This window comes from Pristis pectinata, chromosome 19 (assembly GCF_009764475.1).
Source record: "Pristis pectinata isolate sPriPec2 chromosome 19, sPriPec2.1.pri, whole genome shotgun sequence".
Taxonomy (NCBI): Eukaryota; Metazoa; Chordata; class Chondrichthyes; order Rhinopristiformes; family Pristidae; genus Pristis; species Pristis pectinata.
Genome location: NC_067423.1, coordinates 32500842 through 32528080, shown reverse-complemented (window position 1 = coordinate 32528080; position 27239 = coordinate 32500842). Strand labels below are relative to the sequence as shown.

The 27239-nt window shown below is 39.9% G+C and overlaps 1 protein-coding gene across 1 annotated transcript in view; it reads right to left on the bottom strand.

Moving 5' to 3' along the window:
- Window positions 1-27239, bottom strand: part of LOC127580303 (copine-8-like) — a 249658-nt gene that overhangs the window by 55107 nt on the left and 167312 nt on the right. The window contains 1 exon segment of the mRNA XM_052033590.1: window positions 19597-19672. Within this exon segment, the coding sequence (XP_051889550.1) occupies window positions 19597-19672 (76 nt within the window).

The window sequence follows — 27239 nt, the reverse complement described above, 5'->3', positions numbered from 1 at the left end:
TTATGCTCTCATTGATCTTAAACAATGTTATCATAAATTGGAAATGATTACAAATTTCCGACTCAAATGAACCAGTTTATCAACCAGGTTAAATCTAATTGCTATATCAGTTCTTGTCGGCTGTTAAAAACATTTGTAACGTGTAAGTACATAAGCAAATCACACAAGTATTGATACGTACAAGTTGCTAATACAAGTAGCTCATTAAGTAAACTCTAAATATCATTCTTCACTCATGCATATGTTTCGGTTAATAAATGTGTTCTGTAAGGTTTTATAGCAGTATAGTACTAAGGCCTAGAAATTGTCTAATACAGCGTGATGTTTAAGTGAAGCTACATGACTTGATGATAAAATATCAAGCTAAAAGAAAAACTTACACAAATGCAATGAAAAGTGGAAATCCAGCAATAGGGAGAGCTATAAAAAGAACAATAAAGGTATACAAAGAAAGTAACAAAAGATGCAAGAATATGAAAAAATATATTACAAGGTATATCAATGCTAAATACAACTTTTTTTTATGAACTATATAAAGAGCAAATGATTGGCAATGGGAAGTATGGATCTATTGGAGACAGACGAGGATGAGATCATCATGGATACAAAGGAAAAGGTTAAGTACAGTGTCATTATTCTCCATAGAGAAAGAGACAAAATACCAGAATAGAAATGGACTGAGAAATAAATCAAAGGAAAAGATTAGAGAATTGAATAAAGGCTTTCTTTTGGAAAATGATAATAAAAGAAATAAAAATGCTTAAAATAAACAAGTCTTCTAGTGCTTTCTGACCTGTGTTAAAAGAAATAGATGAAGGAATTGTTGATGCCATAGAAATTATTTTCTGAACGTCTCTACATTGGATTGGGAAATTCCAAATGCCACTTCTTTATATGAGAATGGCGGGTGAGATTTGGTAACTGCAAGCTGTGAAATTATTACTTATGGAGAATGAGATACAGGGGATAATTTTATCTCACAACAAGCAGTTGAGTTTGATTCAGCCATATAGTTAGAAAGCTAAAAAACTGAAAACATGCCTTGAAAATACCTTTTGGTTTAACTTAGGAATTTCACACTCATACCCTCAATGCTACATCAAAGATGCCTCAAAGATGAGAACGGGAACAGAATAGTTATGGAACAATACCCCAGTGAAATTTTGGAAGCTATCACTACCAAGATGGATAAAACATCTGCCTTGACATTCCTATCATGCTATTAGATTCTTCCACTTTCCCTAATGTTTGTCCCTGCCTAGTCCCTTTGCTACACAGTAGGGCTACAATGGAAATGTCCTTGTTGGTGCTCATGGCTACTGACTCACTGCCGTAAAATTCCAATAATCTGGAACTCACAGGACTTTTCGTAATGCCCAACCGGCAGATTTTCTGGGCCTTTGAACTTTATTTCCTATTAATCCCCCAACGAATTTTTTATTCACTTTTTTTTTAAAAAGTTACACAGCATCATAATAAATTTTCCAGTGAATCCAATGTTTAAAGAGAGGCCAGGAATGCGGGCCCCAGTGAGCTGAAAGGGAATGCAGGAACCTGGGCTCTGGTGAGCAAAAAGGGAGTGTGAAACTCAAGCCCCAGTGAGCTGAAAGGGAATGTGCCAAACATGATAGGTGATCCAGATGCCAAACCATCAGGAATTCTGAATAGCTGAATCAGACAATGGATAACCAAAGTTTTACTTAATTACAATTAGCATCAACAGCGCTGACTGCACTCTGAGTCCAGGCTCCATATAGCAGACTGGATAACTTAATGTGGCCTCATGACATGGTACCCTTGATTGGCCCAATGGAGCTTACCTCAACGTGCTCTTCTTCATATAATAATGGTGCAGATTATATGAGGAGCAGATAAGCATCATACAAGAATGAAGCTTTATAGTTTTGTGGTTTATAATGATAGGTGGCAACTTTCATTGTTCCTTCTCACATTGAAGGAGACTAATCAGCCGATCAAGTCTATTCTGGTTCACGGACCAATCCCATTCCCCCACTAATTTCACCTATTCTCCCTATATTCCTGTCAGTTCACTCCAGATTCTACCACTCACCTACACAACCTGGAGTAACTTACAGTGAAAGGGTGTTATTCTGACTGAAGGTTTGTTACCAGTGGTGTTCCACTGGGATATAAATAAATAATGTGGGCTGATTAGTCAGTCTGCAGATGACACAAAAATTGGCAGAGTTGTGGATATTGAGGAAGGTTGTCAAAAGATACAGTAGGATATTGATCAGTTGGAAACATGGACAGAGAAATAGTAGATGGAATTTAATCTGGGCAAGTGTGAGGTGTTGCATTTTGGGAGGTCAAATATATACAGTAAATGGCAGGACCCTTGGGAGTAGTGATGTTCAGAGAGATCTTGGAGTGCAAGTCCATAGCTCCATGGAAGTGACAACATGAGTAGATAGGTTTGTAAAGAAGGCAAACAGCATGTGCCTTCATCGGTCAGGGCATTCAGTACAAAAGATGGAAAGTCATGTTGCAATTGCATAAAGCTTTGGTTAAGCCACATCTGAAGTACTTTGGGAGTTCTGGTCGTCACATTATAGTAAGGATGTGGAGGCTTTGGAGAGGGTGCAGAAGAGGTTCACCATGATGTTGCGAGTATTAGCTACAAGGAGAGGTTGGACAAACTCGGATTGTTTTCTCTGGAGTGTCAGAGGCTAAGAGGAGATCTGCTGGCAGGTTGTCAGATTATAAGAGTTATAGATAGGGGAGATAGTCGGAGTCCGTTTCTCAGGGTGGAAATTTCAAATACTGAAGGGGATAGGTTTAAGCTCAGAGGGGGAAAGTTGGAAGGAGATTTATGAGGAAAGTTTTTTATTCCGCCCCCCCCCCCCCACCCACCCACACAGAGAGTGGTAGGTGACTAGAACGTGCTGCCAGGGGAGGTGGAAGCAGATACAAGAACAACATTTAAGAAGCATTTAGACAGGCACATGAAAAGACAGGGATATAGATCACGTGCAGGCAGATGTGATTACTTCAGATTGGCATCATGGTCAGCATAGACATCATGTGCCGAAGGGTCTGTGCCTGAGCTGTACTGTTCTATGTTCTGTGTTCTAGGTTTTATGCAACAAAGAGAACATGCAAACTCCATACAGACAGCACTAGAGGTCAGGACTGAACCAGGGTCGCAGCCGCTATAAGGCAGCAACTCCATGAGTTGCTTCACTGGGCTGCCCACTAGCATCTACTAATAAAGGCAATCATCTTGTGCTCTGAAGTGGCAGTTGTGCAAAACACTCTAATACATTCAGCAGATTCACCTTGGTTAACTAAAGGTACGGAAGTGAGGGATAAAAAGCATGAACAGAACCTAGAGTAAGCTAAGTGGCTGCAATCAGCATGAGCTGCATAATGGATCAACAAGAACTTTAAGGAAAAAAATAATTGATTGAAAAGAAAACTTACTTAAACAATGAATCAAAATCTATTTACCACTAACTGAAAAGCAAAATAGTGCAGGTGCCGGCAAATAGAAAACACTGGAAATATTAGCGAGTTAGACAGCACCTGTGGACCTTTCATCAGAACTGAGAAAAGATACTAAACATGTTTGGAGTTGCAAAAAAAAGGGTGGAGAGGCTGGAGGGAAGAAAGGGGAAGGCCACTATAGGGTGCAGTACAAGAGACTGAATGATGCAAATGGTGGCTGTGCTGCTGGTTGACATAACTGCATATCCTCTCTCCGGAGGAGATGTAAAGAGAAAGAGATAAATGACAACAAAACAGGAAAATGAAAAAGAGAGAAAAACAAAACAACCAACCACTTCTGATACAAAATGGAAAGGGCGGTTACCTGCAATTGTCAAATTCTGAGGCTGTAATATGCAATGTTCCAAGATCACATGCTGCTCTTTGAGCATATTTTGAATTTCTTTTGAATGGTTTTAGGCCAAAGAGAGACACCTCAGAGCAAGAGTGGAATTTATAATTAAATTGACTGGCAACTGGAAGCTTGGGGTCACCCTGCAGTGTGAATGAGGGTGTTCCACAAAGCAGTCACCCAATCTAGATTTGGTTTCACGAAAGTAGAAAAAAGACACATCATGATAACCAAATGCAAAAGGAGTTGAAATTGGAACATAGAACAGTACAGCACAGGAACAGGCCCTTCAGCCCACAATGTTGTGCCGAACCAATTACATTAGGAATTACATTAATTAGTAAATGCCCAACTAAACTAATCCCTTCTGCCTACACAATGTCCATATCCCTCCATTTCCCTCACATCCATGTGCCTATCTAAGAGCAACTTGAACGACCCTATCATATTTGCCTCCACCACCATCCCAGGCAGCACATTGCAGGCACCCACCACTCTCTGTGTAAAAAACTTGCCCTGCATATCTCCTTTGAACTTTCCCCCTCTCACCATCAATGCATGTCTTCTGGTATTAGACATTTCAACCCTGGGGAAAAGATACTGGCTGTCACTCTATCTATGCCTCTCATAATCTTATAAACCTCCATCAGCTCTCCCCTCAGCCTCCACCTCTCCAGAGAAAACAACCCAAGTTTGTCCAGCCTATCTTCATAGCACATGCCCTCTAATCCGGGCAGCATCTTGATAAACGTCTTCTGCACCCTCTCCAAAGCCTCGACATCCTTCCTATAATGGGGTGACCAGAACTGAACGTAATACTTCAGATGTGGCCTAACTAAAGTTTTACAAAGCTTCAGCATAACGTCCTGACTCTTGAACTCAATTCCTCGACTAATAAAGGCAAGCATGCCATATGCCTTCTTTATCACCCTATCAACCTGTGTAGCCACTTTCAGGGAGCTATAAACTTGGACCCCAAGATCCCTCTGCTCATCTACACTGTTAAGGGTCTTGCCACTAACAGTGTACTGTCCTTTACATTTGATCTCCCAAGGTGCAACACTTCATATTTGGCCGGGTTGAACTCCATCTGCCATTTCTCCACCCATATCTGCAACTGATCTATATCCTGCTATATCCTTTGTCAGTCTTCTATGCTGTCCACAACACCACCAATCTTCGTACCATCTGCAAATTTACTAACCTACCCATCTACATTTTCATCCAGGTCATTTATATACATAACAAACAGCAGAGGTCCCAGTAGGGATTGCTGAGGAACACCACAAGTCACAGACCTCCAGCTAGAGTAAGTCCCATCGACACTACCCTCTGTCTTCTAAGGGCAAGCCAGTTCTGAATCCAAACGGCCAATTCACCTTGGATCTCATGCATCTTAATCTTCTGGATGACCTTCCCATGAGGGACCGTGTCAAACGCCTTACTAAAATCCATGCACACAACATTCACAGCTCTACCTTCATCAATCACCTTCATCACCTCATCAAAAAACTCAATCAAGTTAGCAAGACACGACTTGCCCCGCACAAAGTCATGCTAACTGCCCCTAATTAGGCCATGGTTTTCCAAATGCTCATAAATCCTACCCCTAAGTATGCTATCCAGCAACTTCCCTACCACTGATGTGAGACTCACCAGTCCATAGTTAGCAGCAGGATTATCCCTGTTTCCCTTCTTGAATAATGGAACAACATTAGCTACTTGCCAGTCCTCCGGGACCTCGCCTGTGGCTAGAGAGAGTGCAAAGATCTTGGTCAAGGCCCCAGCAATCCCATTTCTTGCCTCTCTCAATAACCTGGGATATATCCCATCAGGCCCTAGGGACTGATGCCAACATCTTAACTTCTTATTACATCTGTAAGACCATTGGGTGTTGCAGGTTTATGTATACAGGGACATAAAAATCAAATACATCAGTCCATGGTTAAGCAAGCAGCTTCATATCTGCCCACCACATGAAAAGGTTTAAACCCCGCTATTCTGCTCTAGCATGCAGCACCACCACCTTCCAATATGACAGCAATTTGAAAATATTTGAAAACTCTGGCTGATGTATCATTCTGTCAGCTTAAGGGAAGACAACTCCAAAAAGTTTTCTAATTTCCAGGACAATAACATCTAAACACTTGGAGAACATCCAAGAATGTACAATTATAATTTGCCAAGTTAGATCAGAAATTTCTCTTTTTTCCATCCATTGTGATTTCAAAATTATCCGATGATATTTAAGAAAATTTGTCAGCTGAAGCTCCACATTTAAATGTTCAAATGTGTATCTTTTAAATTCTGATACGCAGGACAAAAGAAAGAGCAAAAAACACATTTTCTCAATAGAGAATTAAAGTGGTGTTCTTGCAAAGTGTATGCTTTGTTTTTTTTTATTTGTTTTGCTTTTCTTTATATGATTCCTTAACATGCTGGAAGATGAATATATGGAGCCATTCACCCAAAGCTTATTTACAAATTATATCAAAGACCTGGAAGAGAGAAAAAAATGTCAAGTATCCAAGTTTGTTGATGACACAAAAATATGCAGAAGGGCATGTTATGATAAAGGTATTTTGACGTATCAGCGAGATAGATTGAGTGATTGGGCAAAAAGTTGGCAAATGGAATTTAATGTGGGAAAGTGTTGAGTTTATGCACTTTGGTAAGAGGAATACAAGGCAAACATTATCGAAATGGAGAAAGACTGCAAAGAAATATAGGTGTTTTGTGCATGGATCACAAAAAGTTAGCAGACAGGTGTAGCAAATGCTTAGAAAAGCAAATGGTCTATTGGTCTTTCTTGCAAGAGAGTTGAAGCTAAGAAATGAGGAAGTACTGTTACAGTTGTACAGGGTAATGGTGAGGCCACACCTGGAGTGCTGTGCACAGTTTTCGTCCCCTAAGTGAGGATATAGGAGCATTGGAGAAAGTCCAAAGAAAATTCACCAGGCTAACTCCTGAGATGACATTTTTATCCTATAAAGAGAGGCTAAACAGTTTGGGTCTGTATTCTTTGGAATTTAGAAGAATGAGGAGTGACCTTATTGAAACTTACAAGGTCCTGAAAGGGCAAGACGGCATAGACGATGGGACGTTTTCATGAGTGGGAGAGTCTTGAACGAGTGCACATAGTTACAAGATAAGGGGTCAACCATTTAAAATGGAGATGCATAGAAAATTTCTTTTTGCAGAGGTTGGTGAATCTCTAGAATTCTACAGCCCAAAGTGTATGGAGGCTAGGTGATTAGATGTACTTAAGATGGAGGTAGATAAATTTTTGAAAGACTTTAGGACAATGAGGAACTGCCACAGAAGAGGAGTTGAGGGCAGTGTAGATCAGCCATGATCTCATTGAATGGTGGGGCAGGCTTGAGGCCTACTCCTGCTCCTACTTTGTGTGTTTCTGTATGTCCTTTCACCAGTTTTATATTTGAAAAATGTTAATAACATACGCCTTTAGGATGTTCAAATATTCCACTCTTGAAAGTTCACAGTTTCTTTCCCCAGCATAACCAGCAAAAAAGGTTATCAGTACACATGAAGACTGGTCATCTGGACCTCAGCCCACACCAATGAAGTCTGCACCGTGTGGAACCCACCAAACTCTTTCAGGGTATAAAGACAATCATCTTACTGACTCCAATTATATCCTACAGTGATGTGAGAAACTTTAATAATAGAGCCAGATTACTGAATGCTACTGAACAATCATTTTCCAGCAAATGTAACCCTCTTTGTCAAAAAAGCAGAAATCATTCAATTTTCTGTTATCTATTATAATTATTACAATCAGCAAATGATGTGATATGATTATTAAAGACTCCAGATCTCCCCTTTGATCCATGAAATACAGTATTATTTCCTTAAGTTGGAGAAAAATCAGAATTGAACTATATCTAAGTAACCAGCATAACTAGAATATGACATAACCATCAGTTTTTTAAAAATAAATCTTAAAAATTCACACAACACAAACACAATCAGCACCAGGGTAACCTGTACAAATGGAACCATCATGATGTTTTTTTTTAATCTTTTCATCAGGTGGTGGTCAGAAAATCTCATGACCAAGAGATATGATCTTATCCAAAGGAAGTTTGTCCTTGTCACCCTGTAGCCAGCAGCACACAGCAGGACATACTACATAAATGAGAAGAGGTGTGTTCCACAGATAGGAAAGAACACATCCCACACCACTGCTATTAGCCACACATAACACCAAGAAGCATAATCTGACTCTAAATGCTGCATTACCTCATTTGGTCTCACCCTCTCAGGGGTATTCCTTTTGTTCTCCCCATCATCACTGCTACTAGAAAACCAACGTCTTTTCTCTATTTCCCAGTTCTGATGAAGGCCTGAAACATTAACTCAGTTCCTCTTTCCACAGCTGTTGCTTCACCCATTAAGCATTATTTTCACACATTTTGCAGCATTGGTCTACTGAGTCTTTTGTTTTTTTCCCCCTGATTTTCACAGCTCTCCCTTTTTATCCATTGGACAGTTTATTGTCTACTTTTGTGGTAGTGCGTTCCTTGCTGGCTGGTATAGATTTACCTAGGTTCTTGTATCATCAGGTAATGAACAAGGCTTTTCAAGTGGAAATCACAGATAAGTCTCGTTAAAAGACAAGGATTTGTGTGATTCAGCAAGGCAGCAATGCATTAAATAACACATGGAAATCAGAGCAAATAAAAGAATAAAAAAAAGCATGGAGTAATTGGAGTGTTGTTTATTTTGACACTGAGTGCATTTGGTGTTTCATTTAATCCCCCCACCCCACAAAGATTGGTCCTCCAGTCCATAAGTACACCAGGATCTTTGGCCAAATGGCCAGTCTGGGCCTACTGGGGGTTAAGCTTTTCTGTCCAGAGTTGTTACCACCAACCCCCCCCCCACCCTTTCCCCTGCCTCCAGCAAAGAAGCCATTACTTTTGACCCTCTCCTCCCGTCTCGGATACTAGAGGTCTCACAGGATTGCACCGATAAAAAATACAGCCATTATCACCGAACCATAAGGGTAAAGTCTGCAACCCTGGCAGCTCCAAAGTCCAATTTAGCTGAGCCCAACAATCTCTTCTGAAAGTCAACATCCAACAAACATGGAAGTAGTTAAGGATCCTATTAATTGTGCTTTTGTCAACCTTCAGCCCACTATTCAGACTTGGCTTTTACCTGGACGTTCTGTTTCTTTCAGAGTTATACAACTGATAAATAATTTTTCTCTGGAGCGAGATGTGATGATGACCATTTCCAGTTAACTTCCCAGCATTCCAATGAGCCTCGGTGATTGTTATTCCACATGCAATGCCTCTTTTGGATCACTGCAGGGGAACATGGACCATGTTTTCCCAGAATTGGCACAGTGCTAGACTGGGATCTCTGTCAAATGACTGAGTTACTTACCATGCATCATTCAGATTTCCCTGCCACCTCTCACCACACTACACCACCCTTCCTACCACCAACTGATCTCCAAACACCCCAACCCCAGCTCCACAAGCTCCAGCTCTAACGCCACCCCAAACATCATGACACCTGCCACACCCATTCCTCAGTGTCAGGCTACCCGTGCCATGCCCCCTCCTCCACACCCCTACCCATTGCCCTCAGGTACAATCACAGTTTGTGGAAAGAAACGGAAATGCAGTGCATCAAAGTTCTGCACCAAGATTCAAAAACTTCAGCAAACAACATAATTTTCATTAAGGGCTGGGACACCGTAGCCCTTAACTTCGCACTTATCTTCAATCAACATCAGGGAGTCTGTAACATCCAACAAAGTATCAACTCAGATTACATTATCAAGTCCTGCGATGGGACTGGATGCTGCATTTTCAGAGATAACAGTACGCTTTCAAGTAGAGTGCAGTGAGATAGCAGCTGTATACAGAATGAAACTCTGCAGGAACTATCAATGATAGCTGCTCTGAAGTGTTACAGGTGATGCGATTCTATTCTGATTGCAAACTGTATCCATTATTACTGTCACAGCTACTAAAGGCAGCATCATTTTATGCTAAGCACGAGTATCATCCATTCCTGTGATCAGTCACCACAGGTGATCTCCTTCCATGCAGACTGCCAAAAAACCAAAGTAGAATCACAGTGCTTTGTACAGGCTAAATTATTGCCAAAATTTATTTATAAATAAATCAGTTTTCAGTAGTAGGAAAATCAATAGTCTGTATAAAATGTTAAATAGGGAAAAACTAGTTTGAAGTAGTCTACAATTTATTCAGTAATCAGACCAAAAGACTGCAGATACTGGTAACCTAGAAACAAAAACAAAAACAAAAAAATGCTCGAAATATTTAACAGGTCAAGCAGCATCCACGTAGATAGAAGCAGAATGAAGGGTTCAACAGAACAGGAAAACTGAGAAAAGCAAGCATGTTTTGACTTGCTGGGGGGGGGGGGGGGGTGGTGGTGCGGAATGCAGGGGAGGAGAGGAGCAAGCAGAGGGAATGTCTGTGATAGGATTGCAGACCAAAGTTTTCTCTTTAATTCTCCATCCGTCTCCCACACTGACTTCAATCTCCTATGTTGCTCCTACAATCCCCGACTAAAGCTCAAGGATAAGCAACTTATTTTCGTCTGTGCAAGTTACAGCTCTGAGGTCTTAATACTGAATTTAACAATTTCAGGTAAATTTTATCCCGTCTCCACAAATGTGGTGGCACCCCCCTCGATTTCAATTTGTTTATTTTTTTCCTTTCTGCCCCTAACTGCTGTTTTTCTGTTGACATTTTGGTCTGCACACCGTGTAGAGTAACAAAAAAGAACCAGGACTGGTAACCTTACTGCTGAGTGATTCTAAAATGTACTGTAAATATATCACCTCACTAATTTTTGTTTCAGTGGCCAAATTTTCAAGTCTCATTGAAGAAAAATTATAAATTTCAGCAACTTACTTCTGGTGATCACTCAGTAATATAGTACAACGGATAATTTTCTCCAACAACCTCCTTTGAAATTGCAGCAACTGATTCTAAAACAAAAGTGTTTATGGACAGAAGATCACAAGAACACAGGAAAAACAATGACAAGGTGGCACATGGTGGATAATTTTACAGATCATGTCCCAATGGGCAGCTTTGCACAGTGGAAAAATTTGTTGCAAATTCTGTGCATTTTGCCCACAATTTTTCAACTGTTCATTCCAAAACAACTGAAAAGGGGGCCACAGTAACTATCTGTATGTAAGGAGGCTTGAATGAGAAAGGAAATCAAGATGAAAAAATTGCAGATATCAAACTCTGACCTTGCAAGAAATTGAAAACCGAATCCAGTGAAGTACTCACATAAATGAAAGAAGCATTGGTATCTGAAAACTGTCATGTTCCAAATTTTCAATTTTTGTCACAGGAAAATAAGTGGAAAGCTTTTAGCTCTTCAGAGAGCCAATCAGATATATTCTTATTAAGAAACTGTATAGACGACAGAAAGTCTGGAGTAAAACACACAGCAATGCTGAAACAGCAATATAGGCCAGGGAGTAGTGGTGGGATTGGACAGGATGTGGAAGGAAGGGTGGGTAGAAATGAAATAATGGTGAATAGAGGCCCTGAGGATTCTTTGAATAATTGGAAAATGAACTATCAATCATGTTCACAAATTAAAAGTGAACTAACTAGCTATGAACATTGCCTTGGCAGGAAGCAACTTATTCTTGAAATAAACAATGCCTAATTCTGTCATATGTCTTGGGTAATAAAGAGTGATGATACACAAGAGTAGATTTCATGATCTATGCTTTATTATTTTGTAGGAGGGAGTTTCACTTGCTGGGTATGTGGGATAGAAGATTATGATAATGTTACAATCATACATTCAACTGGAATGATACTCTGGCAAGGCTCTGTTCTGGGAACATGTTTTTGTTGAATTTTTTAAAAAAAATATTTGATCTCAATATATATCAAAGTATATATATTTGATATACTTTGATTCTCAGATAACACTTAAAACAGCAATAAAGGAATTTCCTGTCTCAATTTCAAAGGAAGTGTTTTTAGTAAATAATAAAAAAGGCCTTTTGCTGCTCTGACATGTTAACTTTGTGAATTCTTTCACAAAGTTTTATATTATGCTAGTTTAATGACATCATAGAAAAAGTTTTGAAAGGTTTTCATGAAGGAGGTGCGTGCACAAGTTCAGGATGGGAGACAAGCAGGGAACAAACACCATCCAATAACCAACCCACCCCGCCAATAAACTGGGTGATTATGAAGGTGTGCATACGCGTTCATCCATTGAGAGTAAGGATACACACATGTGCCCTACCAAAAGCCAGCAAATTAAAATCCTGAATATGCCCATATGTATAAGTAAACTTGATTCGTAAGAAATATTTGGGCTTGTGTGGTAGAATTAATGTGGCAAAGCATTGCAAATTGGACAAAGGACGACATCCAATGAAAGAAGATGTGACAGAATACTTGGTCAAAGAGGTAGCTTAAGGAAGTTAAGAGGCAGGGAAGGTTTTAGGGAGGTTGTTTCAAAGCTTAAACCATATGCAGGCAAAGGTAATTTTTTTAGGAGTGGAGAGGATGAATCAGAGAACTAAAGAGCTGAGGGTTATTGTAGAGATGGTGGAGGCAAAGACGAGGGATTTAAGGACAGATGAGCATTTTTATTTTGGAATCATGAATATCAATTAGTAACAGCTCAATGCTTGAGAAAGCACTGGTTTAAGACAGGATTCAGGCAGTGGAATTTTGAATGAGCCAAAATTTACAGAGGTTGGATGATGGGAAGGTGACCAGGAGATCATGGAATGTTCAGGTGACAAACAAGGGGACGAAGATTCATGGAGGTTGTAAGTTCAACTGGCTTCAAATATAAAATTCAAATAACAAACTTGGTTTAGCCAAAGATAATTGACTCATTGGAGAGCTACACAATTTACCACAGTAATAGAATGCTGCATGCAGATGACATCCTCTATAAGTACAAAATCCAATTATTTAGCAAATATTGAATTTATGCAGAGATCAAGTAAAGAAATTGTTCCTGATAAGCAAATGAATTGATATTGATCCTAATAAAAGAGGCCACAGAAATTTCAACTCCCATTTTCTTACAGAGGCTCTTTCATGCAAGACATATGGCCCTATATTTTTGCAAATGCATCTGTCTTCAACTTCCTGGTAGGGTCCTCATTATTGTCAATTTAAAAATTACTTAAAGCAATTAAATATAATTTGGAATAGTGTAATTAATTTTAATAACTGTTCAAATAAACACTGATGTTTTTGACAGGCAGTTCAGCCTGAGAGCCAGTTTAGCACTTGTGTGCATGGAGCTTACCACCTAAATCTGGGAGGATCCCACAGGATTTCAACAACCAGGTCAAAACCAGCTTGGTGCACAAACTGCAGCTTAAAGATCAGCACAGCGTAAATATGGCCTAACTGGTGGGAATGTGTTGAGTCGAGGTAGCTTGCTGCATCCAGGAAATTCTGGGTCATGATCCTTATGATGTAAGCATTCTTAAATGTAAATGTATATGTATATAGACATTATTGATTCAATGTGACTGCACGATTTACATAATGAGATTAATAAGACTGATCATTATCCAATTACAGGTGTTCTCTGAGAGTCTCTATGCAGATCGAGGATCTGCAGAAAAGGATAATTCATATGCATTGGATTAGTTAGGTGGTAGCCTCAGGGTCTTCTGCAGAAACATGGAGATAGCCTTTATTTACCAACTGGTACAAATGATCTTGTGGTAAATAGATTTATTCCAAGATTTACCAATAATTGGAAATTGCCATGCTTGAGAGGTTATTTTACACCTCAATAATTTTTTTCTGATTTTCATTAATTCTTATTGAAAGAATAACTCAATACTGGGAAGCTAATGTTAATAATAAAATCACCAATTTATAATTGTGAATTTTGAGTTATTTTGCTGGCTGTAAGGAAAGCTAGTCATGTATTTATATTTAATGTAAAGGGACCTTAATGTAAAAACAAATGTTTGTAAGGTTAAAACTTAAATCACCTTCAAGTTGCAACATCTGCATCTATAATGTATTAAAATGCTTATACCAGCACATGCACCTTTTGACTAATGAACCCTACTATCTGTTGTTAAGATTTTCCATTGTCTATCTTCTCATCTGTACTTAAATCTTAGCATCTTCCTTCTCATCAACTGAACTCCATGGAAGCTTCAATATTCCAACCAATACTACTCTTACACATGACCCAAGATTTTGCTTGTAACTATAAATAATGTTAGCAGCCAGGTTGCAACTTGGTGAATGTCCCTTTAAGGCACCTGGACAGTAGTGTAGTAGTGTGTGTGTGTGTGTGTGTGTGTGTGTGTGTGTGTGTGTGTGTGTGTGTGTGTGTGTGTGTGTGTGTGTGTGTGTGTGTGTGGTGTTATCTGACTGCTGCAAGTGAAAAAAAAGACTATAACTGGAGCGTACTGGCTGTTGCACACAGAGAGGGAGAGAGAGAGAAAGAGAGAGATGGAGAGAGAGACAGACAGAGAGAGAGACACAGAGAGAGAGAGAGAGAGATAGAGAGAGAGAGGGAGAGAGAGAGAGAGACAGACAGAGACAAACAGAGAGAGAGAGAGAGACACACACACACACAGACACAGAGAGAGACAGAGACAGTCTCTGTATCTATGGATGAAGAACAATAGCTGTGACTGTCACTATATAATCCACGTATGGATTTTTGGAGCAATCTGTAGAGTCAACTTTGTTGTTAACCTGTACTGGAAAGCAGGTATATCTGTGGGCGGCCATGAATCGAGTGCCCCCGGTGTGGCAGATACTTCAGAACAAAGCAATGGAGATCATCGGTGATTGAGGTGACATATGGGTTCCATCGTGGAACTTGTGGATTTCATAAATTTTCTCTCTACATTCTCTCTACAACCTACTGTGGTTTTCAGAAGGCTTTGCTCATCGTTCTACCTTATGACTTGCTGAATTGAACTTTGAGAACTATTCCTAGACTTGGGGTTTGGGAATTTGCCACACACACACTTCGAGTTTATTTTTGGGGTCAATGTTTAAAATCTAACATTTTTATTTCTCTTATTATTACAAGTAGTTATTAATAAATAGATTCTAACACTTATACATGGCTCTTTGTGTTTCTACTGTTGCTGGTACGTAACAATAAAAACATCAAATCAAAATGCTCTACAAAACTTATAACTTTAAAATGTAATCTGCACATTTTGATCCATTGCATTCCTTTATTTTTTAATTATTCTCTTATGAAGACCATACAGGATTTTGTCTTGCTATTTTAATCTTATTGGATATTGACTAGTAATATATTCGCTGACTTGTATCTATGTAGACTTCTTGTAAGCACCATAAATTTTATTTCAACATGAACAAAAGAAACTGCCTGTGGATTTAGCCTGCACTCTAATAAAACATCATCTGTGTCTAGATGGTGCAGTGTCTTTAGCTTCTTCCAATTCCCAGACTGCACAAGACCAAAACTCGTGTGCTGAGGACACTGGTCCAGAAATACGGAGCAATGAGATTAAAACTACAGGAGTTTATTGTCAGTTCTCCCAAAACAGAGCACAACTTTGGGATTTCCATGCAACTGTATTTTAACTTGGAAATCCCAAAGTTGCTCTTAGCACATCTAAACTGATGTGAATTCCACATACTTACATGGTAGTCCTGCAATAAAATCTTTCATTTGATGACATAAAATCTAACAGTGTTTTAGTCGGGCACTCTGCCATACAAAGGTAGTTTTATGCATATTATTATTTCTGACAGGAGTATTTCAAAACCATGAGAAGTTTTCTTATGTTATAAAATTTACTTTTGATAGTACAAGTTGGAAAGGGGATGCTCTTGCTACTGTAATCACCTGATGTTTTGGAGGAGCTTTGCTCAAGGTCAACTGCAAGGGATTTTGTGTTGCCAATAACCACTAATCCTGGGCCTCAAATCCCTCCCTCCTAAAATGCTGTGGATTTTATTATTTAGCAATAATAGTTTTAAATCGAAGAAGTATCATAACTTTAAAACAGAACAGAATTACATAGAGTACAACTTCAACCCGGGTGATCACAGAAACTGAGGAGAAAGACACAAGCCAACCTTCATTCAACTCAACTTCAATGCAAGTTAATATCGGGCAGGGTATAACAAGAAGAGGATACACACCATCCAATTTACACTGCTGCTTGATATGAATTATTCCCCGATAAATCTGTTTATGCTTTATGTACATAAAAATTACATTGTCTTGATTCCAATACACAAGTGCTATTAGCATTTGAAACTTTTCCAATATAAATTCCTGTACTTTGACAAAAACTACTTATGTAAGCTTGTCAGACTTTAATTATACTCCCTCGTTGCTGATGATATGTGTGGCAACACCACTACTGGTGGGAAGGTGTAATTAATGTGTGACAAATTTACAGTGTTTCCATTACAAATATTGATACAGGAATTTATACTTAAAAATAAGATTTCCACAATGTATGATTTTAATAAAAGGACTGAAGTACATTAAATTATTCTTTGTCCTCTAATCCCATTACGTTTAATGATGAGAAATAGTCTCAATTTGCCACAAGCAACATAATAATGTGATGATGTTAACTGAATAAAGCAGAAGTCATCCAGATATTCTTTGAAGTGTGGAAGCCTCTGTTGAAGAGGGACAAGACAGTGGGGCCTGCACCAGTCCTGGGCAAGGAGCCAAGGGTCGAATAATATGCCATGCACAAAACCCACAGACTGTGCACAGTAGGATGGGTCTCAAGCATGCATAGGTGCACAAAGGCCTTTACTCTGCAATTACAGACAGTGGCGATCGTGGATGAACCAGGTTGGCTCCAGACTTGGTGTGGGGAAGTGGGGAACGATGACTGGTGGGGAAGACTAAAAGTGGGCCAGGTGGGAGATCTTTGTGGGGCAGGTAGAGGATGGGATGAGGATGGGGGAGGGAAAGTATTCTGGGAGAGATTTCTGGGCCATCCAGCAGAGAAAGAAAATGGTTAGCAGAAGAGAAAAAGTTAGCAGGAACCCAATGGCCTGGCAGTATCCAACCAACATTGAAGGAAACATTGTATGCACCTTTTATGTATGGGAGAATTTCATTAAGGTATGTCAATTTATCACTGTACCTAATTTGATGGCATTGGACATATCCAGCACTCTCCATGTGTATGCACATCAAAGGCACAGGTGACCCAGATCTAATATCCAGATGTGTACTGACAAAGTAACTGGTTGCTAAATGCAATCAGGTTTTAATAAAATGCACTCATCTAGCAGATAAAAACATGTTATATGGGATAATTTTTTGGCCAATAATTATTACTTATTAGTTTCTGAATTGTGACAACTATTAATTTCAAAAATGAAATGTTTAGTACATCTCCCTTGTATTATTATTAACATGTTCATCTGCATTAGGAGCTGTAAGGCAAGCATTGTTACACACAAAGTTTATCATGAACCAAACTAACAGCCTTACCACAAATCTCAGCATGTCACACAAAACAGACTAACTGTTTCATACAAAACTAATGAACAATAACATACTACACAAAGTACGATCACAAAAAAAAAGCAATTATTTGCAGTTCGCCTAGTTTGTTTGTGATAGTGGTTGCACTGGACAGCTGCCTACTTGATCAAGAGACTCTCACTGTAATATCAAAAACTTTCACTCTTCAATTTTTTTTCCCAGTTATTTTGCAAATGGTGTTTTGGTTAATTATTCTTGGTGTAAAGTGGTGATTTTACAATACAGTACTCACAAATTGGTGAGGTTAGGGGAGGTTGGCTTCATGGTGGATGGACAAATTTTAAAAAGAAAAATATTGTGTTTGCCTGCATAATAGTGACTATCCACCACAGTGCAGCGCTTTGGTATTTCCTGGAAGTGTGATAAACAGTATTTGCAGCTCTTCCATTCAGAAAATTACTCCTTTTTTTTCATTTCTTCAATGAAATATGCATTCAATTGCCCTGATATTATTGAAAACATCCATAATATTCTCCACCACCAAGTGCAAAATTGCACGTAAAATTATCCAGTTTCTACATTCCAATAGTGTCCAGTTATTTGACTGGATATAGACAGCTTTTCCAAAATTCACTCTAAGTATGTGGCAATTTGCAATGATAAACTAATCAGTTTTATTCCTGGGTGAAGGATTAAATATACTCGACAAACTGCACATTATTGAAAAGAACCACATCACAGTAAAGAGTTATCACAAAGAACCTCTGCTTGAGTAGATACTTAATGACATTGGTATAAAGCCAAGGGAATAACAGTACTTTTATCTCATGAAATATGCAAAACCTATCTAACTGGCGATGTCTGTACCATAATTCACCCACCCTCCAGGCTTCCTCACATGTCACTCTAAGGATTACTGCGTGTTCTAGCTCTCCCAATTGATTTCTTCACTGCTCTCAACATAAAATTTCCAAACGACTAAGCAATCACCTCAAGGTAACTCCGACATCATGACTCTCAATATTAAAAAGTTTGTAGAGTTCAGTGCATGTGGTAAAGGAAGAGCTTTTAACCTTCACTTTAAAAATCTCACTGCCTGTCATTACAATAGTGTAAGCACTGTCAACTCAGCCAGAGGAAACATTACTACCTGGTAAAGGAGGCAAGTAATGAAACCAGGGCTGACAGAGTAAAGAGGGTAGAGATCAAATGTATTGAGTTTTATTGCTTTTGTTCTCTGCTCATTATGTGGAGAATGCAGACTGATCAGCTCCAGAGCCAAGGAAAATAATCCCCAATTTACTTGGTACCTCTGAAGGCAGCAATGTTCCAATACCAATAAATGCCACTTCCACTGGCCAGTATCTTTTCTGGCTACAGGTGACGTACGTGTCTCTTTCACTCCATGCCAGATGAACTCAATTTACACCGGAAGCCACATGGTAAATAAAGTTGTAAGCTGAGATTTTTAATAAAAAAATGTAAGGGATTTTCCCTCCCGCGGTTTAGAATTTGCTCAGTGTAAATGAATGGAATCTGACAACAGTTGTCTCAGGCAAGACTGTTTCAACTTTTTTGTTCTCTGCTGGAATAGAGAATGTGAAGAGAAGTTAACAAAACACTTAGAGGGGATAAGTTGTGAAATATTGTTTCTATTATATGGTGAAGGACAAAGATTAAAAGTTTTTGCAAGAAAAACAAAAGGTAATAAGGCATAGAGGTGACCAATCAAGAATTCCAAGTATGTTGAGCATTTTTCCTAAGGAAAGTTTGCTAATTTGGAATTTGGGGGGGGGGGGGGGGGGGGAGGAGGAGGAAGAAATTTCATGGAATGGAAGTGAAATGTTCAAGATCATCAATTGAATTGAGGAAGCCTGTCCTAATAATTGTGGAAAAGTATCACTCAGCAAAAAATACAACTTTTAGGAAGCTGATAAAGTAAGTTGAAAACTTTTGATCCATTAAGATTATAAAAGATTTGTGAAATAAAAAAAAGAGCATGAAGTGCACAGAGTGAATGATTGAACATGAAGTTTTAAGCATTCCTTTCTACAGAAATAAGGAAATGAGGATAACACTAAACAAAGAGTTATATAGATTTGGATTTTACCTGTATCAAAAAAAGCTTATTTGCAATATTACTGGTCAACATTATTATTCAATCAAAGTCACAACTGACTGGAACCAGTCTTTTTTTTAAACTCAAATATCTTAATCAGTAAACAAAAGTAAGGCCTTACCTCATACACATTGAACTGTGACTGTCCCCTGGAAAGCTCTCTGTAATTTGTGGTGAATTCCCCAATAAAGTCATGGCTGCATAGCAAAGAGACAATGTGGCATTACACTTTTGTCATGAACCATAAACTGCCTCAAAACCAACAAAGGCAAGCACAATTAACAACATTCAATAAATATTAGTCATGAATTAAAAAGAATTAGTTCAAGTCAAGCAAAAGAGAAAACTCAATAACTCATTTCTTTGTATCGATAATCGCATGCTTGCTTTGTTTAATCTCTCAACACCAGGACTGGGTGTGTATTTCTTTCAAAAGCTGCAGTGAACCTCAGTGAAAGCCATTACCATAGTTCCCTTGTTTCTTGATTTTGTAGAGCAAGATTTAAGCTTGAAGAGCAGCTTTCAAAATTATGTAACTAAATTGTAAGTGATAGCACATTCTAAACATTGCACAGATGCATTTGCGCAATTTGTGCATGGAATAATTGAAAGTGTTTCCAGGAAAATGCTGTAGGCAATGGCATAACATTTCTAGAATAAGTCAAAATAATAATAAAACACAAAATATCAGATTAAAATACATGGTTTACAATGAAAGAAACAAGGCGTAGAAATAGCTGGAATTTTAAGTCTCAAAAACACGTGTAATTTCAAATACTTTAATTTGCTCAAAGACAATTAGCAAAGAGTTCAAGCTGTGCTGCAACAGAAGAGGATCATTGCAAATACAGAGGGATCCACTTCAGAGAACTGTGCAGTAATTTGTGGTCTACTACTTGTAAATCTTTTGATTTCAATATGCTTAGTGTGATCATTTGATTGTGATCATGTGCAATTATTGTTATGAAGAACCAACAAATACTAAATGAACAGAATTTTCATTAACAAGACATTGTGAATCTGAAAGTAAATGGGCTAGGAACTTCCTGGGAAGTTGCCTGCAGCTTTGCGACTTTGTTGACAATTTTCTCTCTGCGTTCCAACAATGAACTCCTCATCGGAAGCAGCAGGGGAAGCAGCGGTGGTAATTCCACAGCACTTAAGATAGGAACTGATATTGTGTCGGGATAGAATGGTTGCAGGAATAACAAATCCATTCATTTCCAATAGAGAGGAACAGATGTGAAGGTCCAAGGTAAACATGAGGTAATTGATAGTTTGTTAAAAAAATAATTAATTTGATGTAAATGCTTTTAGTATTAATTTTTGCTTTTTTTAATTAATTTACTGATTTGATTTTAATGCTTTTGAATATTTTAAGAAATATGACAGCTGTGGCTTGCTTTTCCACTGCCTGTCAATTGTGCAAGTAACAATCTCTGACAGTACACAAGTCCAGTTCTTCCAATTTTCCCAAAGATTTCAGCTATTACACTACACCCATCAAAAATACATTTCCAGGAGTACTCTTGTTAGAAATTTCATCACTGAGTCTGTCTACCTTCTCATACAATCTGTGCTTGCAGGCAATAATAAAAGCCATTAATACAACAGGATTTGAGAAATAAAATGCACCCTCACCAACCCATTCTCTTGCATTCAACCCATCATGATTAATCCTATCATACAGTTCAGCCCATTATAAAATGCCTTGCATAATTGATATCATCCAGCTTCTGAATGTTTCCATATATTGTCAAGGTGATTGGAACAGGACTCCCCCAAGTGGAAGAGCTGGGCAGAAGAGGTTGCCTAGAAATTAATCCCCAAAAGGCAGCAACAAATAGACTTTATTGTAGAGGCTGCGCGTTCTACTTGCTTCTGAAATTCACCACTAGCATTTAGCACTATTAACTGTGTTGAATTTCTCAGTAGCTGATGATAGTTCACATATATCTGTTTAGACCTTTGGTCATGATGACTCCCACAAGAAGTGCCTTACGTGATCTATGCTCAATTCAGGGGATAAATTCCTATCCAGGGTCAGTGATCACTGCAAACAACACGAGCTCTGGCATCTCTCAGACTGAGAGCTTCCATAAAAGATAGAACTGTTATCTAATGTGACCTCAAGCAATTTTCTTCTTCCACCTCCTCTTTCACTTGGTGGAGTATTGTCTCCAGTCAACTGCACATAGACAGAAATATTAATAAGGTGGATAACATCAGCCATCCAAAGCACATTTATAATGGACTAACCTACATGATAAATGAAATTACTGAGACAAATAACGGCGGGGAGGTACTGAAAATCTAGGCACGACACACATAACATGGTATTTTAATGCATCCCATCACTGAATGTTAATAAAATCCAATTAATGCCTTGTGCATTTCTAGATATCTAATCCGGGTCCTCCACATGAATGGGACAACTATGCACTCACAGTGACATCAAATGGCATGCATAAAGAGCATGAAGTTTGCTGACGGCAAACTCCTGAACATGGAGTTGAGGCCCGTTTCGGCATGAAGTAAAGACCCTACTTGGAGTCTGAGGTTTCCATCACCCTCAAGGTAGGATGCTTTTTCCCTTCATCCTGCACCATCTGAACCCTAGTGATCTTCCCCTCCATTCTCCCCCATTTCAGTAATCTTTCTACTTTCTCCAATTTTACTTCACAATTATCTGCCCCACTCCCAATCTGCTGTCCAACATACTTTCTCCACTCTCCATAATGGGGAAGATCACGGTGAAAATGCTGATGTGTTATGCTTGCACCATGTTTCAACACTGCAGCCTGAGAGCCTTGCCCAAAACTCCCACCCACTCTATCCCCACTCCTAAACAGAGTCTCTTAAATGACATTTTCACTAGCTGAAGAATTCCTGGACCCTAACTGCACGGAATAATCTATAAAAAGCGAAGCAAGCAAATTCCTTTTAACCTTCCTCACAGATTTTGAAATGAAATAATCTAAGAAATATATAACTAGCCCTTCAGTAAAACAGAGAAAATATTTTATAAGAATTATGCAAAGTAACCTTGGTGAATACCCAGAGTAAAGGTGACACAACCACCCCTGTAAGGCCTCAACAGAGAACTTCTCCTGTTCTCTTGGCCTGCCTGAAAAACTAGACTCATAATTGAAAATATATGATATTATATCTTTATTAGTCACATGTACATCGAAACACACTGTGAAATACATCTTTTGCGTAGTGTTCTGGGGGTAGCCCGCAAGTGTCGCCACTCTTCCAGCGCCAACATAGCATGCCCATAACTTCCTAACCTGTACGTCTTTGGAATGTGGAAGGAAACCGGAGCACCCGGAGGAAACCCACACAGACACGGGGAGAACATACAAACTCCTTACAGACAGTGGCCGGAATTGAACCCGGGTCACTGGCACTGTGAAGCGTTAGGATAACCGCTAACGCTACTGTGCCTGCCCTCAACCGTGCCTGCCCTCTTGCCTTTTGCTCTTCTGCCTCATGATCCTCTCCCAGCAGGTTCAGTCCAAATCTTTTGTTTAACTTAAATTTCTTGCTGGTAAGATCATGTTAATTTATTACCAGTCTGATTGCATCACAAACTCAGCACTGGCCCAGGCCTGTATACTTCCACCTCTGCTTTTGCCAGCCTTCTGTGACAAAAGACCCAAGAGAGTTGTGGAAGTTCTTGGCATTGTTCCCATGGACCTGATCTATCCCTGCTCCAGTACTGTCTTCGATTCTGGCACGCACAGAGATTAGTACCACTTAGGCTTGTCGATTAGTGCTTACAAGGAAGTTGTGCCTCTGCTCAATCTTAAGTGCAGAGGGCAGAGTCATGCCTCTGACTTTAGCTGGTTGTCAGATTTACAGTTGAAAATCAGGCATCACTTGGCAATGTGAAAATCAGAACACAAGACCAGCTGTCCCATCTCCTTGAATGAATTACTCATTAAGTCCCATCCCTCTGCTCTTTCCCCTAAGCACATTACACAGCGTAAATAGACTGAGGGGTCACTGAGCTGGAAACCACCTCGTTAACAAAGGCTACTCAAGATCTGTCAGGTATGGTTTTGAACAGTGTTTTGTTATCATTAATATGTATCCTTTGTATTTATGTTTCTTTATGACAATGTGCCCTCATGGGTGCAAATCACATGCACGGCTTTCTTCTGCAAGCCCCCCATTTTCTCCTCAGCACAACAGGGTGTTGCCTGGGATGGAGCGACACACACAAGATGCTGGAGGATGGAGCATTTTAGGGAGAGTGCAGAGGAGATTTACCAGGATGCTGCCTGGATTGTTGAGGATGTACACAAGGGGGCATAATTTTAAGGTGATTGGAGAAAGGTACAGGGGGATGACAGAGGTAAATTTTTTTTAACAGAGAGTGGAGGGTGTGTGAAACGCACTGCTGGCAGAGGTGGTGGAGGCAGATACATTAGGGACATTTAAGAGACTCTTAGATAGCCACATGAATGAGTGTAAAATGGAGGGCTATGTGGGAGGGAAGGGTTAGATAGATCTTAAAGCAGGATAAAATATCAGCACAACATTGTGGGCTGAAGGGTCTGTACTGTGCTGTAATGTTCTAGGTTCTATGTTTTAGTTATAAGGAGAGACGAGAGAGGCCAGGACTTTTTTCCCTGGAGCAGAGGAGGGCAAGTGGGGACATTATTAAGGTATATAAAATTGAGGGGTTTAGCTAGGGTAGACTGCAGGAAACCTTCCCCCTTATCAGAGGCGAATACAACTAGAGGACACATATTTAGGATAAAGGGTAAGTGATTTAGAGGGGATCGGAGGAGGACCTTTTTTCACCCAGAGAGTGGTGAGTACCTGGATTGCACCCAGAGAGAGAGGTGGAAGCAGAATCACTGACAGCATTTAAGCAGTGTCAAGACAAGTCCTTAACTCACCTCGGCACACAAGGCTGGAAGGTGGGATTAATACAGGTGGGGGGCCTGCTGGTCAGCATGGATGTGGTGGGCTGAAAGGCCTGTTTCTACACTGTATGAATCTATGATTCCATGAACAGCAGGATACTAAACAAAAGGAGAATGAGAAGAAGGAGGGGAAAGTGGAGGGAGAAGAAATGATGATGAAGAGCACTCTTGCCACCACAGCACCACCTCGGAGAGTGGCAGAAGTAGGGATGAACAAAGTAGATTGGATGGCGTGTCAGGCACCAGTGGGTCTTTCGTAATTCAGTCACAGGACATGGACATCCTTGCACTGCCAACATTTTATCGTTAGTCTGAACTGTAATGGCCATTTAGAGTCAACCAAATTGGCAGGTCTGGAGTCGTGTATGTGCCAGAGGGCAGAGATGACGCCCACACAAAGTTTTCCTGTTTCTTTGCAGTCCCACCCTGATCCACCTATAGGTCTGGTTACTGGCAAATGAGACCAGTCTGCAGCTCTGAAAGAATAGCAGAATGTTGCCTGGGATCAGGTTGATGATCATCAAATTATACAGCACAGAAATATGCCCTTTGGCCCACCTTGTCCATGCCAACCATGATGTCTATCTACACTAATCCCATTTGCCTACATTAGGCCTGTATCTCTCAACTCCTTTCCTATCCAAGTGCCTTTAAATATATGCAATTGTATCTGCCTCTACTACCTCCTCTGGCAGCTCATTCCAGATAAACACCACCCTGTGTGAAAACTTATGCCTCAGATTCCCTTAAATCTCTCCCCCTCACCTTAAACCTGTGCGCTCTAGTTCTAAACTCCACTGCCCTGGGAAGACGACACTATCTATCCTCTCTCTGCCCCTCAATTTTTAAGCAGAGAAATGTCAGCCGTGAAAAGATTGCTGATCTCAATGGACAGGGAGATGCAACACATGAATAGCTTGTTTTACTTCATGAACAGAGAAGTCCTACACATAGCCGATGGTCCTGCATAGCCAGAGAGACGTTATGCATGAAGAAATCACTCTCTTAAATGAACATACATGTGGGATACATGAACTCATTACCCTTTTGCAGGAAAAGCCAAATTCTTCAGCCCCATCACAGCCTCTCTTCCACCCATGCACCTCTTCAAGGTGAGCAGAGCCCTGCTCAAACTGTGCAGAGAGCTGACCCTGAGGAGAGCAGAGAAGACAGCAGAGCCTGAACAGCTGTGATTCGAGCTCTGTCAGCCGGCTCAGCTCTGGATCTAGAGGTTGAACTGATGGTCATGGGGTGTACGTGCCAGCAGACTGTTGCACTATTGTCTACCCAGTCCAGTGAGAGGTCCTCTCGGGACCACAACAACGTTCCCCTTTCCTGCTTGCCCCTGCTGCCTCCCCACCCCCACAGGTCTGCAATACAACTCCCTCCACAGCCTCCCAGGCAACACACTCACCATGACCCAGGGAGAACCTCCTGGCAACCAGACTGCAGCCACTGAGGGGACACGTAATGTAGTGACGGAACATCAGAACTCACCTCCAAGGTGATTGAAGGGGAAGGCACTGGGGTGTTTAACTTGAAAGGTAAATGTTTCTGTTAACCCATTCCTTGATTTCATGTTCTTATATCTTTCAGAACATAGGTACTGTCCTTGCTATTGTTTTCATTTACAGCACATAACACTTCAGTAGGTGGAAAGAAGCAAGGGATGTTTCTCAAGTAATAAGGATCGCCTCACCCCAGCACAAAATAGGTGTGAAATTTACTGCGGCTGGTTCCACAACTGCCATGTAACTCAGGAAATGAATGAGTTTGACCTTTGATGTCAAGTAAATTCTTATCAGACCTTTTCTTCCCTGCTAGGTATGCAGGTATGCTCTTCAATGACTTATTACGGCATTCTATGAAGGAATGGATCCTGTGAGAGGCTGAGGAATATGAGCATGGTTGTATGGTGACACAAAACATCGACTAAATGCTGCTTGTTCTCCAGGAATCTTTACTTATGTGCAGACTTAAAAGCTGCATGATAAAGAGGTGATAAAGTGGTGGGCAGAAGTGATGCTTGGAGCAGGATAGAATGAGAATACAGTGTTCATGTCTGATTAGTGCGAACAGAGTGAAAAGTGATTGTTCTTCCACAGAAACTCATCAATACTTTCCATCGTGGATCATGGAATGGTCAATTAGTTCAATGGCTTAAGTTGAACCTTGTGATTCTGAGTGAATCCCATACTGATTTCTCATTGGTCAATGAATGCAGACTTTATTGTCTTGATACGACAGCCTTTCAGTATGTCTCTGTACCATTTGTTTAATATATTATAATTTTCATTAGTCTCCGCTGCTTTTGTTATAATGGTGAATGTCCACCATCAGCATTGATCAGCAGGCCAAAGCATGATGTTAACATGAGCAGAATGGAGCTCATCTGAGGAAAGCTTATTTTGTGCAGAGCTATTCACCAGGAAATACAGAAAAATTGTGGCAAGGTTTATATGTAAAAGAGCATGGCTTAATTCCTTCATGTGTTGTAAGCAGTGTAAACCTACAAAACTGCATATGAGAGAATACTATGCATCATGTGGATTCTCTCAGTTGATTATTGGTAGACAGTAATAATGATAATGAATGGGGAGGGTCATTTGTTTGGAAATTTATGATTAAGTAAACTTTACGATCAGGGAAGGTTTTCATGAGATTCTTCCCTCTGTATGCGATTCCCCTCCTGCCTATGTGGGGAGTGCCTCCTTCCTTCAGAGGCGATTAGGAAGATTGTGATGTCATGCTGGAGTTCCCTTGTCAGAGCCATTAATATCCTCTTGGTTTATTATGTGCCTTCTGATCCTCATACTCAGGGTCT